General features: G+C 42.2%; 1 protein-coding gene across 1 annotated transcript in view; it reads right to left on the bottom strand.

The window, feature by feature from the left end:
* Positions 1 to 3,304: 3,304 nt before the first annotated feature.
* LOC126154162 (uncharacterized) overlaps positions 3,305 to 19,172 on the bottom strand; it is a 262,805-nt gene continuing 246,937 nt past the window's right edge. Inside the window, exons 7-9 of the mRNA XM_049916119.1 lie at positions 13,572 to 13,792; positions 9,183 to 9,185; positions 3,305 to 3,605 (exon numbers count right to left, since the gene is read on the bottom strand). Coding sequence (XP_049772076.1) covers positions 3,305 to 3,605; positions 9,183 to 9,185; positions 13,572 to 13,792 — 525 coding nt within the window. The remainder of the gene's footprint in view (positions 3,606 to 9,182; positions 9,186 to 13,571; positions 13,793 to 19,172) is intronic.

Raw genomic sequence — 19,172 nt, 5'->3', positions numbered from 1 at the left:
ATCTTCTGCCTTATATGGCCGTTGACGTTTCAGTTGCCTGCCCTGGCCAATGACATAAATTTCAGGCAGTGTAGTTTCCTCATTGTGTTGTTGCTGTCCAGCACGGTGTGTAGTTTGACTGCTCCGTGTATGATTGGTTGTGGGCGCCAATATCTTCTACGTTGTTCCATTGAACTCCTGTTTTGCCATGGTCGGGTGTAGTGGAAGTTATTTTGTCGGTGGGTTCCACTGACTGTCGGTCGGTTGGGTTGTCGTTGGATTGTGAATGGATGGCCCGACTGCCTGTCTCATCTAAGTGAGCGTTAGCGTTTGAATTAAAGGTCTAGCCTCGAACATCTGGGCGACCTTCAGTGTACTGCCTTTTTTTTTAATATTGTTCTCGTTGTCGGTACTTGTATGGCTTCTAGCTGGTTTTGTGTTTTAAATTAAAGTTTTTTTTAATGATTGGAAAAGAGCCCACGTAGTTCCAGTTTTCAAGAAGGGTCTTTGAGCAGATGCGGAAAACTATAGGCCTATATCTCTGACACCGATCTGTTGTAGAATTTTAGAACATGTGTTTTGCTCGCGTATCATGTCATTTCTCGAAACCCAGAATCCACTGTGTAGGAATCAACATGGATTCCGGAAACAGCGATCGTGTGAGACCCAACTCTCCTTGTTTGTTCATGAGACCCAGAAAATATTAGATACAGGCTCCCAGGTAGATGCCATTTTCCTTGACTTCCGGAAGGCGTTCGATACAGTTCCGCACTGTCACCTGATAAACAAAGTAAGATCCTACGGAACAGCAGACCAGTGTGTGGCTGGATTGAAGAGGTTTTAGCAAACAGAACACACCAAGTTGTTCTCAATGGATAGACGTCTACAGACGTTAAAGTAATCTCTGGCGTGCCACAGGGGAGCGTTATGGGACCATTGCTTTTCACAATATATATATAAATGACTTAGTAGATATTGTCGGAAGTTCCATGCGGCTTTTCGCGGATCATGCTGTAGTATAGAGAGAAGTTGCAGCATTAGAAAATTGCAGCGAAAAGCGGGAAGATCTGCAGTGGATATGCACTTGGTGCAAGGAGTGGCAACTGACCCTCAACATAGACAAATGTAATGTATTGCGAATACATAGAAAGAAGGATCCTTTATTGTATGATTATATGACAGCGGAACAAACACTGGTTGCAGTTACTTCTGTAAAATATCTGGGAGTATGCGTACGGAACGATTTGAAGTGGAATGATCATATAAAATTAATTGTTGGTAAGGCGGGTGCCAGGTTGAGAATCATTGGGAGGGTCCTTAGAAAATGTAGTCCATCAACAAAGGAGGTGGCTTACAAAACACTCGATCGACCTATACTTGAGTATTGCTCATCAGTGTGGCATCCGTACCAGGTCGGGCTGACAGAGGAAATAGAGAAGTTCCAAAGAAGAGCGGCGCGTTTCGTCACAGGGTTATTTGGTAAGCGTGATAGCGTTACGGAGATGTTTAGGAAACTCAAGTGGCAGACTCTGCAAGAGAGGCACTCTGCATCGCGGTGTAGCTTGCCGTCCAGCTTTCGAGGTTTCGAGAGGGTGCGTTTCTGAATGAGGTACCGAATATATTGCTTCCCCCTATTTTTACCTCCCGAGGAGATCACGAAGGTAAAATTAGAGAGATTCGAGCGCCCACAGAGACTTTCTGGTAGTCGTTCTTCCCGCGAACAATACGCGACTGGAACAGGAAAGGGAGGTAATGCAGTGGCACGTAAAGTGCCCTCCGACACGCACTTTTGTGTGGCTTGCGGAGTATAACTGTAGATGTGGGTGTAGAAGGCCTTATCCTTGAGCCGATTTCAATTTAACTTGTTTACTTCAACATATTCAGCTGGTTTGAGTTTCAGTTGTTTGTTCTTAAGCCCTTCAGTCTAAATTAATGAACTGTTTCATAAATTAATGTTTGGAGTTTTAAGTGTTCGGCCTTCAGCCGATTTCAATTTAACTTGTTTACTTTATCCTAACTAAAGAACTCTTTTAAGATAAGGCTTGCCTATTAAAATTCTGTTTATGATTGGGTTTTAAGTTATTGGCCTTCAGCCGTTTTTACATTAAAGTAGCTTTCAGCCGGTAATTAAGTCCCAAAGATTAAAGTTATGTGTTTAAAAAAATATTTAGTTCTCGTGTAATGTTTGATCAAATAAGGAAGTTGTATGTTCATGTGTAACTGATTGCCTCTTATTTTGGCCCCTTTCCACAATTTATTCTATCTGTCCAGTCCTGCGAGTTAAGCAGGGCATTTCAGTAATCCATTTTAATAGAACCCTGTGTAGGTGACTAAGGAAGTAAATGCAGCTATTTTAAACCCAAATAAAGTGCTCTCATTAGTACGTCTTTCGTACCGTTTTGTGTGTATTATGAAAACTTTTTCATTGTTTTCTGACCATAATTTCCACCTTACGGGATTAGGACGTCAAACGGCCGACTGGAGCAGGAGAGACACCACAGGACATTTTAATTTCCACTGTCTATACTTTTACAAGTAAATTCATAAAACTTTGTCAGCATGAACAGGAAGGATTCAGGATTCACACTTGTAACAGCGGAAGTGGAAAACATAATAAAATAATTTTTTTACATGTGAAATTTATTCATTTTTTTCTCTTACTTTTGGGTGCATTTGTTGCTATAGGTACACTTTTCTTCATAAGTAAGTGAGATTGTTCTATGAATTTTGCACAGCATACAAACCATACTTACAGGTGTGTGAAACTCTAGAATCTATTTAATTTATAAAAAAATGAATGAGCTGTTACGTTTTAAACTTTATGATTAGAAAAAAATCAAATTTTGTAGTTAATTATCTTAAATTTTACCACAGTTTTTAATAGATTTGGAAAATCTAAATAGATTTCACACAACAAAATGTCTTGTGTTGCCTCTCCCGCTCCAAGTCGGCCCGTTTGACGTCCTACCCCTTATAAAGGTTACTGATCTCTAACGCATTAAAACCACTGTTCATGTGCTGCTTCCAGTCGGTTGCTGGCCACAATTGATGAACCTTGGCTCTTAGTTGAGGCAGCTTGGAATGACATACCTGAATCTCAATGGGACAGTATACACTGCACGGTTAGACCCATTGTTGATGGCAGCTTTGTTAGTGAAATTTGCACCTCGAAATATAGTCATGTATTCTCTGTACACCAGTTATAAGCACAATAAGGAAACTTTTTTTATTTGCTACCCTTCCTGGAGTTGCAGTTTCAGCCGCCAACATGTGTATTTTACTTTTGGAACTGATGGTGTTTTACAGCCGTTTCTTGCGCATCCCCTCAGTCGAGACAAAGTGCGGCGTCGGGCGGCAGGTGCTGCCGGAGCTGCGCGGCGGTGTCCGGGGTGGGCGGCAGCGCGTCGCACGCGGACACGCGCAGGTAGGCGAGGCGCGGCGCGGCGCGGCACGCGGCCTGCAGCGGTTGCAGGCGCAGCTCAGGCGCGCGGCACGCGCTCAGCACGCGCAGCTGCGGCCAGCCGCCGGCGCGGCGCAGCAGCCGCGACAGCCGCTCGGCGGGCAGCCGCGGCGACTCCAGGAACACGCCCTCCACGCGGCTCTGCGGACCACCGTCGCCCGCGGCGCTGTCCGGACCTGCAGCATAGCACATACAAAAACGCGTGTGTGTTGTAAAGTATCATGGTCTGTTCACGAACAGGAATAATTGACGCCACAAGGGAACGAAAGCCGTAAAATACATTACCAGTCATTAAAACTGCTACACCAAGAAAAAATGCAGATGATAAACAGGTATTCTTTGGACAAATATATTATACTAGAACTGACATGCGATTACATTCTCACGACATTTGGGTGCACATATCCTGAGAAATCGCTACCCAGAACGACCACTTTTGGCAGTAATAACGGCCTTGCTATGCCTGGGCATTGTGTCAAACAGAGCTTGGATGGTGTATACACGTACAGCTGCCTGTGCAGCTTCAGCGCGATACCACAGTTCATCAAGAGTAGTGACTGGCGTATTGTGACGAGCCAGTTGCTCGGCCACCATTGACCAGACGTTTTCAATTGATGAAAGTTCTGGAGAATGTGCTGGCCAGGGCAGCAGTCGAACATTTTCTCTATCTAGAAAGACCCATACAGGACCTGAAACATGCGGTAGTGCATTATCCTGCTGAAATGTAGGGTTTAGCAGGGATTGAATGAAGGGTAGAGCCACTGGTCGCAACACATCTGAAACGTAATGTCCACTGTTCAATGTGCCATCAATGCAAACAAGAGGTGACCAAGACGTGTAACCAATGGCACCCCATACCATCACGCCGGGTGATACGCCACTATGGCAGTGACGGATACACGCTTCCAATGTGCGTTCACAGATGCGACCATCATGATGCTGTAAACTGAACCTGGATTCATCTGAAAATAAAATGACGTTTTGCCATTCGTACACCCAGGTTTGTCGTTGAGTACACCATCACAGGCGCTCCTGTCTGTGATGCAGCGTCAAGGGTAACCGCAGCCATGGTCTCCGAGCTGATAGCCCATGCTGCTGCAAACGTTATCGAACTGTTCGTGCAGATGGTTGTTGTCTTGCAAACGTCTCCATCCGTTGACTCAGGGATCGAGACATGGCTGCACGATCCGTTACAGCCATGCAGATAAGAGGCCTGTCATCTCGGCTGCTAGTGATTCGAAGCCATTGGGATCCAGCACGGCATTCCGTATTACCCTCCTGAAACCACCGATTCCATATTCTGCTAACAGTCATTGGATCTCGACCAACGCGAGCAGCAATGTCGCGATACGATAAACTGCAATCGCTATAGGCTACAATCCGACCTTTATCTAAGCCAGAAACGTGATATTACGCATTTCTCCTCCTTACACGAGGCATCACAACAATGTATCACCAGGCAACGCCTGTCAACTCTGCTTGGGTATGATAAATCGGTTGGAAACTTTCTTCATGTCAGCACGTTATAGGTGTCGCCACTAGCGCCAACCTTTTGTGACTGCTCTGAAAAGCTATTCATTTGCATATCACAGCATTTTCTTCCTGTTGTCTAAATTTCGAGTCTGTAGCAAGTCATCTTCATGGTGTAGCAGTTTTAATGTCCAGTAGCGTAACTTATCAACAAATGCTCGGGGAAATATACTCTTAAGAAAAAAAAAAGCGCACCACAATGGAATAAACTGAATGGGATGGAAATTGGTAAATGTGATGTGCTTGTACAAACAAATTATTACAATTTCATCAAAGTAAAACGTTGGTATCCACCTCTGGACCTTAGGGCAACCAGTTACTTGGCTTCGCATCGATCGATAGAGTAGTTGGGCATCTTCTTCTCATCGCTGTCTGGGGCTTCTCCAGACACGTCTTCAGCATGAAAGCTCATTGACGGGAGTAGAAATGTCTTCAGAGATGAGTTCATCTTCGAAATAAGCGTCGATGACCAGCGAATACGTGTCTGGAGGCTCCCCAGACACCGATGGGATACAAACCTGACTGTCGTCTGCCATACAGCCTGACATCCAGGAGTATTGGTCAGGGTGCCATTTCCTTTCATAGGATGACCCCTTTGTTTGTCATCCACGGCACCCTTACCGTATAGCGGGATGTCAGCAATACTGTGCCCCGCTCTGTTGCCCTTCATCGCAAGAAGTTTCTGCAGCTTGTCTTCGTGCTTGCCAAATCCCACCTGGGCCAGCAAGGCCGCTAGACCTCTCCTCAATTGAGAACGTTTGGAGCACTATGGGCAGGGGCTTCCACCTGTCTCAGGATTCTGACGATTTAACGCGCCAATTGGATAGAATCTGGCACGATATCCCTCAGGAGAATAATCAACTACTCTATCAATGTGAAGCTGAATATCTGCTTGTTTAAGAGCTAGAGGTGAACCAACACATTATTGGTTTGCTCAATTTGTGAAGCTCTTTCTCTTGAGTAAACCAGCCTAGTTTCTGAAATTGTAATCATCGATTTGTCTGTACATGTACATCACATCTTCCGATTTCCGTCCCAATGGGCTAATTCCTTGGTAGTGGTCGTTCTTTTTTTTGTTGTGTATATAATATTATCGTACCATGGATACATACACAGCATTAATTATACTTTTTGTTTATTTGTTGAGCTTACTTTTCTTCTCCATGACAATGTTATGCTTCCCTACCTGTTATATACTGACATCTTCATCTTTGAACAGCACTTACACATTACGTCTGCAATTATTCCTTGTACACATCCTAATCTCAAACTATCCCTACGATATTTGTCCTATACAGCTCCCTATACCTCCGCGGAATTGACCAGTTCTGGTTGATACTCTTGCAAGTTTCCAGTAATCTATGTCTTTCCAAATATTTGCTTCCCATCTCACTGGTGATATAAGCAGAGGCACTGATCATTCTTAGACCCCTTAGTACGCAATAAAATCCTACCTAGGACAGAAAAAGTCTGATAGTTTTGCATCGTTCCCAATCTCACTACCGCCAGTGAGAAATAGTTTCTTTCAGATAGTTCGTATCAGTTGTCATCAGTGATCGTAAACATGTACCTCTACTCATCTAATAGACCATCGTCACTGAAAGATAATGTCCTGCAAATAGTGTTTGTTGAACACAGTTCGAGCTGTGATACAGGAATGAAACCGAAAAATTGGAACCCTCATGCTCCGCAACAATTCTATTTGTTTATTCCCTCACTCCCTATTAACTGGTCTGTCTGAACTGTTACACAGCTGCAGAATGGCTACAATTATTGCATCTGGGAAGAATGGCAGCCTTACCTTCACTTTTTAGAAACTATGCTAGCAGAGACACAGGCAATTGGCTAACTGATAGTAGTTGTCCGAGGAGGGAAGTTTTAGAAGTTTTTCCACAAAATTTTGGTTGGAAAGAATCTAACAGAGTCTTGGCGTTAGCAAAGAGAGTTTCATATAAACTTCCGAGAGAACAGGGAGGAGACAGCTGTGGCGAGGGCACTCTGTTTAGAAGGTCTGGTGAGGTACGTCTGTTTCTATATCTCTGAGAGAGACACGGTGTTCCACCGTTAATCTCTCAACGGCCGGTCACATCTACCTGGTTTTCAGATTACACCACGGTGAGAATCAGCAGCATAGGGCACCAGGTATGAGAGTTAACATATGTTTGGTTGGCGCAATTTGGACTGTGCTAGATTCCGGAATCTTGTTGCTTTTGGTTAGATATCCATGGCTCATTAAGGTCTCAGCTATGGTAACTGTATGTGGCGTCCCAGGCCTTGTGGCAACTTCGAAGCAATCACTGTTCAGACACCACACTCGTTTCCCTTAAAGGTGATGTGTAAGCTGATGATTATTCCTTTCTTCCTTCTTCCCTGTAGTCTTTGGCAGGTGAGGTAAGTATTACCTTAAATTGCCCTTTACATACAGCATAAAGATAATTCTTTCACCGCCGCGTGGGACTAGGCAAGCGGTCTAGGGCGCTGAAGTCATGGACTGCACGGGTGGTCCCGGCGGAGGTTCGAGTCCTCCCTCGGGCTTGGGTGTGTGTGTTTGTCATTTGGATAATTTAGGTTAAGTAGTGTGTAAGCTTAGGGACTGATGACCTTAGCAGTTAAGTACCATAAGATTTCACACACACACACACACACACACACACACACACACACACACACACACATTAATTCTTTCACTTGCTATGTATGTTATTCCTTTCATGTTGTGTATTTATCAATGTAGTGTAATAAATAGGGGTAAAAGTGGGCCAGCACTTTATTTAAGTAGATAGATAAACCGCCTTTGAAAGTACTCATTAATATTTTTTGGAAGAACTAACAACCCAGACTCGTTTCTCAGGGCCACCCTTACCATCAGGTTACACCGTTCTGCGACGGTTTTGATTTCGTCATCTGAGTTCGAGGGCAACGATCTGTTGCTCAGTAGGTCCAGTCGATGCAGATGACTGTGGTTTCCAGAAGGCATACCAAGGTCGGTTGGCGTCTTTACACCTTATATACTATTTTTCGGAATGCTCCTTCTGACATAAGCAGTGAACTTCGGTAAGCTATTGTGCTTCTTGTTAAGAGTGGCCAATTCTTCTCTACATCACAATTCCACCATGTGAAATGACGTGTGAAGAATTTACTTATGTTTGATCCGATAAATTATTCTAAAATCCAATCGGGAACTAATATTGGGACTTCAACACAATGATCCAGAGTTTGGGAAGACAGTTCATTGAAAATTTCCATAATTCTGCTGATCGGTTTCTTGTCCAATTGGAAGATATTTCCCCCAGCCCCATCAGGACACAAGTCAAGTTTGGAAACAAAAGTTAACGGAAAGTTCCAAAGCCTCTCCAAGGAGATATAACCACCCTGATAAGTTCTGGTTCATATGCACATGCTCACGTTGCAGAGCTTATTGATCACGGGGTATATGGAAAAAAGTAAGAGAGTTTGCGGATATGAAACACAAAAGAAAAATTGATAGACGTATAGTTCTCTGTATAACCCTTCTCCTAGCTATGAATATATAGAAAATATAGGGGAAGTTAAGTTTCCACAGATAATAATAACATTAAAGGAGGCTGAAACAGGCTCATCTCAAGAATTTTTTTCTGACAGTTTTACGGTATCATGTACACTAGTGGTTCTCACCATCCACAACACAGTGCCTCCCCTCCACATCCAAATTCCTACCCGCCGTCATCAACTCAGATCTAACTAATTCAAACGAAGTTACAGTTCACTTTATACACAAATAATCGTCTCCAAAAATTATTTACATCACCACAGCTAAAAAGATGCGTAAATTGTTATACATAATAGCTTTACATCAGCTTAAACTCAACTTACTTATGCTCAAAAAAATTTCACTGATTGATTCACTAGTAATCTCTTTTAAAGAAATGAATCACAGATGCCATATTACTACAAAAATTTTTGCAAAATTTGATATTTTTTACAAATTAACATTGATTGCGAAAAGGTCAATAGATATCTTAATCATTTGAATATCAGAAAATACACTCCTGGAAATTGAAATAACAACACCGTGAATTCATTGTCCCAGGAAGGGGAAACTTTATTGACACATTCCTGGGGTCAGATACATCACATGATCACACTGACAGAACCACAGGCACATAGACACAGGCAACAGAGCGTGCACAATGTCGGCACTAGTACAGTGTATATCCACCTTTCGCAGCAATACAGGCTGCTATTCTCCCATGGAGACGATCGTAGAGATGCTGGATGTAGTCCTGTGGAACGGCTTGCCATGCCATTTCCACCTGGCGCCTCAGTTGCACCAGCGTTCGTGCTGGACGTGCAGACCGCGTGAGACGACGCTTCATCCAGTCCCAAACATGCACAATGGGGGACAGATCCGGAGATCTTGCTGGCCAGGGTAGTTGACTTACACCTTCTAGAGCGCATTGGGTGGCACGGGATACATGCGGACGTGCATTGTCCTGTTGGAACAGCAAGTTCCCTTGCCGGTCTAGGAATGGTAGAATGATGGGTTCGATGACGGTTTGGATGTAGCGTGCACTATTCAGTGTCCTCTCGACGATCACCAGTGGTGAACGGCCAGTGTAGGAGATCGCTCCCCTCACCATGATGCCGGGTGTTGGCCCTGTGTGCCTCGGTCGTATGCAGTCCTGATTGTGGCGCTCACCTGCACGGCGCCAAACACGCATACGACCATCATTGGCACCAAGGCAGAAGCGACTCTCATCGCTAAAGACGACACGTCTCCATTCGTCCCTCCATTCACGCCTGTCGCGACACGACTGGAGGCGGGCTGCACGATGTTGGGGCGTGAGCGGAAGACGGCCTAACGGTGTGCGGGACCGTAGCCCAGCTTCATGGAGACGGTTGCGAATGGTCCTCGCCGATACCCCAGGAGCAAACAGTGTCCCTAATTTGCTGGGAAGTGGCGGTGCGGTCCCCTACGGCACTGCGCAGGATTCTACGGTCTTGGCGTGCATCCGTGCGTCGCTGCGGTCCGGTCCCAGGTCGACTGGCACGTGCACCTTCCGCCGACCACTGGCGACAACATCGATGTACTGTGGAGACCTCACGCCCCACGTGTTGAGCAATTCGGCGGTACGTCCACCCGGCCTCCCGCATGCCCACTATACGCCCTCGCTCAAAGTCCGTCAACTGAACATACGGTTCACGTCCACGCTGTCGCGGCATGCTACCAGTGTTAAAGACTGCGATGGAGCTCCGTATGCCACGGCAAACTGGCTGACACTGACGGCGGCGGTGCACAAATGCTGCGCAGCTAGCGCCATTCGACGGCCAACACCGCGGTTCCTGGTGTGTCCGCTGTGCCGTGCGTGTGATCATTGCCTTGTACAGCCCTCTCGCAGTGTCCGGAGCAAGTATGGTGGGTCTGACACACCGGTGTCAATGTGTTCTTTTTTCCATTTCCAGGAGTGTAGATGAACAGAAGACATAGTAACACATAAATTCTGATGGAGTAGATTTGATGGAATAAATAATACAAGTTTCCGTACTATGTGATATGAACAGAGAACTCAGTAAGACTGTGGAAGGTACACAAAAGCTCTAATGGCCATAAAAGTAATGTAAAAAGTACAATGAAATTCTAATAAATACAACAATAATAATAATGTTTGCTATAATATCCAGATTGATTCGTGTGATTAGTCGTTGTCTTATACCTGGTCAGCTGATGGCAATTTCGCTACATTTAGACTGAAATTGCCTTGTTCGAATTTCTGCATTTTGAAACTCGAATTGGGAATCCGAGTTCGTCCCGAGTTCGAAATTCGCATTCTACTTGCATTTCGCTAGGAAGTGCCACAACACGCCGAAGACATTTTCCACTAAGATGTTAGCTAGAAATCTGTAAAGAAATTGATCACTTTCATGGACTTTAATAACATATTGTTGAAAGAGTCCTTTAACTTCGTGGCCATATTCCAAGTCAGTAACCTGTTCTTGCAACGTCCGATGGAATTCTCTTGCGTCTACTGAAAACGGAATGAGTATGGTCGTTGATATTACTGAGATACGCATATCATATCTTTATGGCTTATTGAGGTGCGAGCAAGGGATAGGTTTTAGCTGACCAAGTAACCTAGGGAAGTCTATCAAGAACATAAAAATTTAGAGCAGGATCATGCAATGTCTCAGACAAATTTTGAGCAACGGCATGCACTCTTCCGTTTCGGTGGTCACAATTCCTCCACTACATTGCCACAGTAAGATTACGTGTCATTGCCTATATCTTTCTATTCACAGGTTTGCCATACAGATTTTGTGTTCTTCAAGACATGATAAACCTTTCCTTTCATATCAAAGGAGGTCGAGTTAGTTATTCTCGAGACTGTATCTTTAGTCAAAGAAACAAATTTAAAAACAAGAAACAAACATTGCACTCACCATTATTTTAAAAATGAGCAGTACAAATGTGTGCCTGATAGCAAATGATTTCCCACATTTCACTATTAATGAGACATTGTAGGAAACAAAGACAATTATCAGACTTGGATTTTAAGGCTTGGGAAAATGTTAGGGACTTACCATAATTGGCAGGATGCAACTTTTCGAAGAGACCACTTTACTCTGCAAGGCTTCATACTTTCAGGTGAAAATATTCTAACAAATTAGGTATAATGGCAATTGCCCATTTTTTGCTGAGAGAATGCATCCATTTTTCCAATTACTATTCGAATATTGACTGTATGGGTAACGGTTGTGTCTCCTCCTTTCCTATAGTTTGTCCCGTCGTATGGGGGTGCTACTTTATTTTAACTTTGTGGTTAGGTGTTCTTCCTGTCGTCACAGTCATTAGGAAGAGACGAAATGTGCATCATCCTGTGAGTTATCGTACTGTAACTATGCCTAAACACCAGACCCACTTTGGCCTGTGTGTATGCTCCCTCATCCCATAGTGGTCCATCGAATATTCGCACAAAGTACACAAGCAGTAGTCTCAACAACGATGCTTCAGTGCTTCTAAATTGGTGGTCCATGCCGAATCACTTTGGGGAATTTCATTGTCAGATCTTTCGCTGAGCGGTTAAAGGAGGCTATATTAAAGTCAGTAAGACACTAGCAGCTGTGTAAAATCTTCGGTTATTCAGGTCATTGAGTACACTGCCAGTGATGATTAGAAGCTCATGTCCTGTTAGCTTGGCATGGAGTCTGCATGCATAGGAGTTCCGGCGTATCGCGCAGTAGCGCAGTAAAAGCTGGCATGGGTGGCACTACGACAAGCGCAGCTGCTGCTGTCTTCACTGCAAAAGCTACCTGTCACGGCGATGCAGCTAGTCTTCCGCATGGCTTTGCAAACGCGGTGCTGGGGCAATGGCGAATTGGGTCAGCATGAGCGGCACGGGACACTGTATCTCAATGTACGCGTGACGACCAAGGAACGGTGAAAGGCTGTCCAGTGGAAGTTGCATGATTGTAAAATCACGCAGTATCGAGCCGAATAGCTCGACCGAATGAAGCATGTGCTGTACCTGTAAAGGTACGCGTAAACTGTACCTTCTTAAGTGTTTTGCTCCTGTTGGCGGTGGTGTCACGTCGCAGTAGATACCTCAGCGCTGATACAGTGCAATACATGTCCGCTCGCTACAACACAGTTATCATAGCGATTGTTATGTCGTCAACTCTGGACAAATTCCAGTAATAAACAATGAAAGTAACTTTACATCAGCTTTTCTGTGGTTGTCGTCACTGTGCACTGCACTCAAAAGTTGTTGTCTCAGACTGTAGATAGAGCTACACAGCTATGGAGTGACAGAAACAAATCAGTCACCATCTTTAAACAAATGCTGTATATGCATTTATTACTCGTATTAAGAGGATATAAACATACAATTACACTTATGATAACTTACGCACAAAATCCTAAACAAAACCCTATGCCCCAGATTACAAGTTCGTTCGAAGGGCGCTGGCAGGCAGGGCTTAGTTCAGGCAGTAAACACTCTTAAAGTATACATCGTAAACCACGGTAGACAACTCGGAGGCAATTCGAAATCAACTCGGACGCATCGCGACGCCGATTCGAAAGCAGCTCGCTGTCGCAGGTTCATTCAGCTCACTAAATACCCCACGAGCAGGATACACGTCACGCCCTGGCATAGAAAGTAGTGTGGCTACGTTGTATATTACGATTACGCTGTTTACGTCTACCGAGTAGGCAGCCCTTCAGGAAGGCACAGTGTCCGTAAGGTTCAGCAGGCTTCAACATTAACTCTTAAAAAAAAATGAATTAGAAAGCGTTTTCGTAGCTGTATGCCCCTTTTAAGTCTCTGGTCTCATTTTTACAATAAGGTTATCAAAATGTATTTTAGTCAGTATTTGGTATGTCAATGATATGTGTTACCACACCGGTATGTAGGAAAGTAAATTAATTTACATTTGTGGCAACTAGTAAATAAAACAATATTCAACAAAATAAGCATACAATGCCTGCCCCGACCCCTCCATAGCTAATGGCCACTACTGCCCCTCCCAACACCTCAAACTCACCAGTGGGCGATATCACCCGCGTTGTTCGAGGTAGTGGTTCTTCACTGCTCTAGAGTACAAAGTAAGAAGGCCGTTACCGAACGCGGCGTCCCAGAAGCAGGGCGGCAGCGCATGGTCCCAGCTGAAGTCATCGCCGTCCGCGAAGAAGAGCGTGCGCAGGCGCGGCAGCATCCACCGTGGCCGCGTCAAACAGCCGTGCTGTGCGCACGCGTGCGGAAAGGCCGTGCCGCAACCACTCAGGAGCAGCCGCTCCAGCCGCGGGCAGCGCGCCGTGATCTCGTGCGTGTCTACGTTCTCCATCACCTGCCGCAGCGACCGCCCACACTCAGGACGACATTTAACACAACTAGCAAACTTGTATGTACGTACACAGGGTCACTGTCTCTGAGATCTGCGAAACTAAATGCTTTACATTTATGGATATATATAGTTATCGATACTAGGGAATCGAATCTTACCGACCATGGATCACAAGTGGTATGCGGATGCCCGTTGGCTAGTGAGTGGGGTTAGTATTTGGCGCCTGTAGAAAGGGCTTTAGGCAGATAGTCTGCTAGTTCGGCTCAGGCAGTGAACAGGTACGAATCGGAACGCTGAAATAGAGCAAATAGGGGCAAGGAGTAAGGAATGCTATACTTTTTTCTTTAAGGCGATCGAGTGAAATCATACGTGACAACGGCTGAAACAAATGAAAATCTGATAAACGTTAGATCCACAAAGGAAATTTTCACTAACTCAAGACATAATAAACTCAGTAATAATAACAAACTTTTTAATCTCCAGAACTCTTTTTGATAGTATGTTCATCGAATTAGTTATGTTGAAGGGTGGCAGTAGAGGTTGAGGGAAAACGTAACCCACAGTCACGTAGTTTTGGCACAGTGGAACGTATGGCTTTTGAGTCATTTTCCTTCAGTGCTGTCTATAAATAGTCCAATTCCGAATCAATATGAATAGCACGACAACCAACAATTTGAAAAACTTTGAAACAGAAGGAATACAAACACAAGACATCAAAAGTTCCGACATCCCTATCAGCAACTGTTCACCTGATGTGTAGGGTCATTAGCCATCATCCTCGCGTGACAAGCCACCCCCGCTCCTATCGCACCTTAAATCAACCTCTGAATTATACTAAGAATGTTACCCACCAGTTGTCAGATGTGTGACATATTTATTTTGTAGTACATGGATCACACATTTGGAAACAGGCCCGTAACATTCTCAGTACTGACTCATGAGACAGTAGTACGATGACGTCACAAGAGATAACCACAGAGTAGTACTAAAACGAGGAGTTAGTTACTTGAAATTTTTAAAAATGGCTTCAAAATCAAAGATATCAGACATATTCAGCATTTCTGAAAAAATGCTCAGGTTTAATTAGGAAGAATGGCATCAAATTCCGAGAAATTTACGGAAAATAGCATCAACTTCTAAAATATTTGCCTCTGAACTGACTACACAGAAAAACGGCACACACACACTCCTTGCACTTGTTAAAAAAAGTTCCCAAATATCTTTTCATTCCTCCCTACAAAAACTGTTTGTCAAAAACTGGACTGTCTCGTCAGTAACTTCTACCTAACATCCTTAAATTTCATTGTAAACTACAGTATATAGCATTTAATATAAGAAAAAATATACAAAATACTCGCTGTAAATAGTTAAAACTCCGCCTACATAATGCAATTAAAAATTAAGAAGATGTAATTGCCGAACATTAATTCAGCTTTAAATATTTTTCTGCAAAGCTCAAGAATGCAAAATAAAACTTTCTTTTTTCTACTCCCGTCGCTTGTCACCACCATCAGACGGCAGCATTTGTAGTTCAGTGATTGTAACGTACATCGTGTAAGACATAATGGACACCCAACTTAATTAGCTTTCATATTGGCAAGTGTCAAAACGTTCTTTCTAAGATATCTGCTAAAATTCGCCAGCACAAAAAATGCAATGTTTACGTCTTCACAGTGATATTTAAAGACACTCTCTCTCTCTCTCTCTCTCTCTCTCAGTCTCTCTCTCTCTCTCACACACACACACACACATACACATGTTGTTTATATCGTGGAATTAAAGATTAAGCTGCATTAGTGAACATTCGAAGAGGGGTCTGTGCACCAGACTTGGTGTAGGCGCAATAGAGACTCAAACACATTACTTTACTCAAATAAATTGTTTTGTAACACTTGTCAACTGTGATAATGTTAATTAAGTGTTTGCAATGTCAGCAAAGATACGTAAGGATTACAAAAAATGCAATGATAACGTCCTTTTTTTTTATTTTTTTTTTACAGCCCTTTTCTGCAGTCGCAGTTGTACGAAGTACACAAAATTGTAAAATGGCAGTGGGTCTACAGAACATGAAAAGCGAAATGTATTTTGTGTGAGTGAAAGTACTGTGTGCAAAAGCCTAACACACATATAACGAAGAGCGTCAGGAATGACGTAAGAAACAGAAACTTTACCACTGAAGATGCTTTAAAATAAGGAAAAATATTTTTGGTCTTAAAAAGACTTTTATTAGAGTCACAAAAAAGTTATTAATTAATATAACTTGAAAAAAAGTAGAATGTTTCCGACAAATATCATAATATTACTTTTCATACAGGTATCCATCAAGCGTACATGTAAAACATGACGGTGAACCCTAAGGTAAATGGCCCAGTGCTATTTCCAGCCTAAATAGTCACAATTAACATAGTATTATTAACATTATTAATTAGATGTCAATTAAATATAAATATTACGTATTAAAAGTAACCTGATTAGGCTTATCATTACAGAAGTCACATATTAGATAAAATACTATGTTAAGCAGGAAAATACATAAACAAATGAGCAATCTGAATTACTGCCAGCTACTAGAAGAATGTAATTAATTCCGGTTTTTAGGCCCACTCTTCGTGTGTGGCGCAATGTAAATTTAATACTTCGGCATTTAAATTGTTATGTGTTGATTGACAGTGTTACAATGGTATCTCCACGTACGAAATACATAATCATGGTTGTTATTTCTGTCCGTGGATATGTTATTGGTGGTTCATAGAACGTATTGACGTTATCTGACGTTTTTGCAAGCTTTTCGGTATGTTTCACATTAACAAGTTTTGGGGTGATGAATATAATGCACCCTACTCTGAATTAGAGGATACAATCGATGTTATTAACACCTTAATTTTGCATTTTATTTGTATTTGAACAAGGTGCAGTAGAGGTTAAGAGCTAAAGAAACTTTCGAGAAAGGCTGCAATATTTACCAACTGGAGCTGTAATGCCGACGCTCTCTACAGTATTTACAGATTGTATTTCCTGTAACGAACTACTAAATAACACCAAAATCGAAACAAAATACACACTGTAAAACCACATTCACACATAACACAGACAAAAGACAAAACAAGTTGGCGAAACACGATATTAGGAATGAAGGAAGAATGTGTTTTCTTGTGTTTTCTGTTGATATATTACCCTTAAACTGCAGCTTTTCAAACGACACAAGCCGAACTTCTGCTACATCTGCGTACATCAAAACGTGGCCAGACTCACTGCTTAAAGAGGAGAGAGAGAGGAAATATTGCCATAGGCGATGTCGCAAGAAGACAGAGATGCAAGGTCGAAAGCATGAAAATACGGTATTGGCACCAAAATAAAATTATTTATCATTTATTGGGTACAAAGTATACATAGGTTGATGGTCGTATCGTGCAAGTACAGTTACAGATGTCTGTGAACGGATCTTCAGACTTTGCATCAAAATAAACTTGTGGTCTTTCTCACGATATGATAGACTGCGACCACCAAACACACATGGCGCAGCTGTCGTGAATTAATTGTCGAACAGGACAAAAATCATCGTTTGCCTATTCTTACAACTAAAACAAGTTATAGGTTAGCGAACACTTGCTGATGACCAAAGTTCGATATCTGCCCCACACTTTGCATACACAATGGACTTTCAAGTTAAGACTTTCCACATGTAAATTACCTGTATTATTATTTTCTTAAAAATATACATGGCTTGCTTATTGGCACTACTGAGTAAAGTATAGCTTAGTAGACGAGTTTTGTTTATTCTTTGTACCATAAATTAAATTTATCAAACTACATAATAAAAATCATTCTACAACACAGCAACACACCATGAATACTCCTGCTGTTCTAACTTATAGCTTGAAGTGCACCTGTCAACCAGAGTCATAAAGTAAAGACTAAATTCGTCAAAAACTCATCTCTAAAACCCAAAGTTAGATATCAGTAACGTACTTTGCAAGCACAGTGGACCTCCAACTTAATCATTTCCACATCTAAATAGTTTGCATCACTTATTAAAATACATGGAGTTCGCTTTTTGACACTACTCAAATAAATTATATGTTAGTCGATGACCACACTTAAAACTTAGTATCATGCATTGAATTCATCAAAATGTTTTGTCTATGTAGCTACTTTGAATTTTGCAATGAGTATTCTGGGTAGATTTTGGTGTTATTTAGAAGTTAATTATATGAAATACTGTCTGCAAACGTTTTACAGGTCCTTGGAACCATAGTTCCAACTGATAATTATTGCAGTCGTCCTTGAAAGTTCGGTTTGTATTTATTCGCTTCAATCTCTAGTTCAGATGCAAATCAAAAGCAACATTGGGCTGTTAACAAAATGGACTACATTTTTTAGTGTAAAACATTTTCGATCTCCCTCAAATTTGTGCTTGTTAAGGTGCAACATTACCAAAATTTTCTGAAAACGTCAAGGAGATACTATTGTAATATTGTAGTACAATTCAGATGTGGAAATATGAAATCATCTGAGGGTACATAGTACCTTACAAGAGCAGGCACAAAAATGGAATGAATAAACATTCTTCTAGTAGCTGGAAGTAATTCACACAGCCTATCAATTTGTGTGTTACTTGGTTAGCATAGTGTTTTAACTAAGATCACATTTCTGCCGTTATAAATCAACATAGAACATATTAAACTTTTGTACATGGCTGGCGCAGCAACCTTAGAATGAAATCTTCTTGTAGAAATAGTGAACAGCCAACCAGTTGCAACGTGGAAGGATTGTTAAAACCCCTTTAACATGGTTTCAACATTTATAAAAAAGGCTTTTTCAGAAGGAAATATTGACAGCCTAAGCAAGTCAACAGCTATTTTATTTGTCTGAATAATTCGAAAAACATGTCTGGCTACCGACTTTATTGGTCTCAATAATATTTAGTACTCAGAAGGATATATATATTTTATGTTCACTACAAAAAATTTTTCAGACTAGTAAAATCGATAGCCACACCTGCTTCGAGGATTTCCAACGAAAAGTCTGTATATGTGTATATAGAAACTGCCTTTCAGACCTGGGCATGTAATTTCTTTTTAATTTTGTACATGGCTGGAGCAGCAACTGTAGAATGGGATCTTCTTGTAGAAACAGTGAAGTTTAATTAAAAGCCCTTTACTACGGTTGCAAAATTTAGAGAATTTACCTGCCCAGGTCTCAAAGGCTTTTCTACATTTATGGGCATGTCGTCGAAATTTCTCAAAAGAGGTATGGCCATCGATTTTAACATTTTTTAAACACTGGAAACATGGTAAAGTGGTTTTAATAAAACTTCCATTTTGCAACTAATGGGCTGTTCATTATTTCTAGAACAACAACAACGCATCATGGAACACTTTAG

The sequence above is a fragment of the Schistocerca cancellata genome, chromosome 2 (assembly GCF_023864275.1).
Source record: "Schistocerca cancellata isolate TAMUIC-IGC-003103 chromosome 2, iqSchCanc2.1, whole genome shotgun sequence".
Lineage (NCBI taxonomy): Eukaryota > Metazoa > Arthropoda > Insecta > Orthoptera > Acrididae > Schistocerca > Schistocerca cancellata.
The sequence above is the reverse complement of the archived record's forward strand: the minus strand, read 5'-3'. Positions and strand labels throughout refer to the sequence as shown.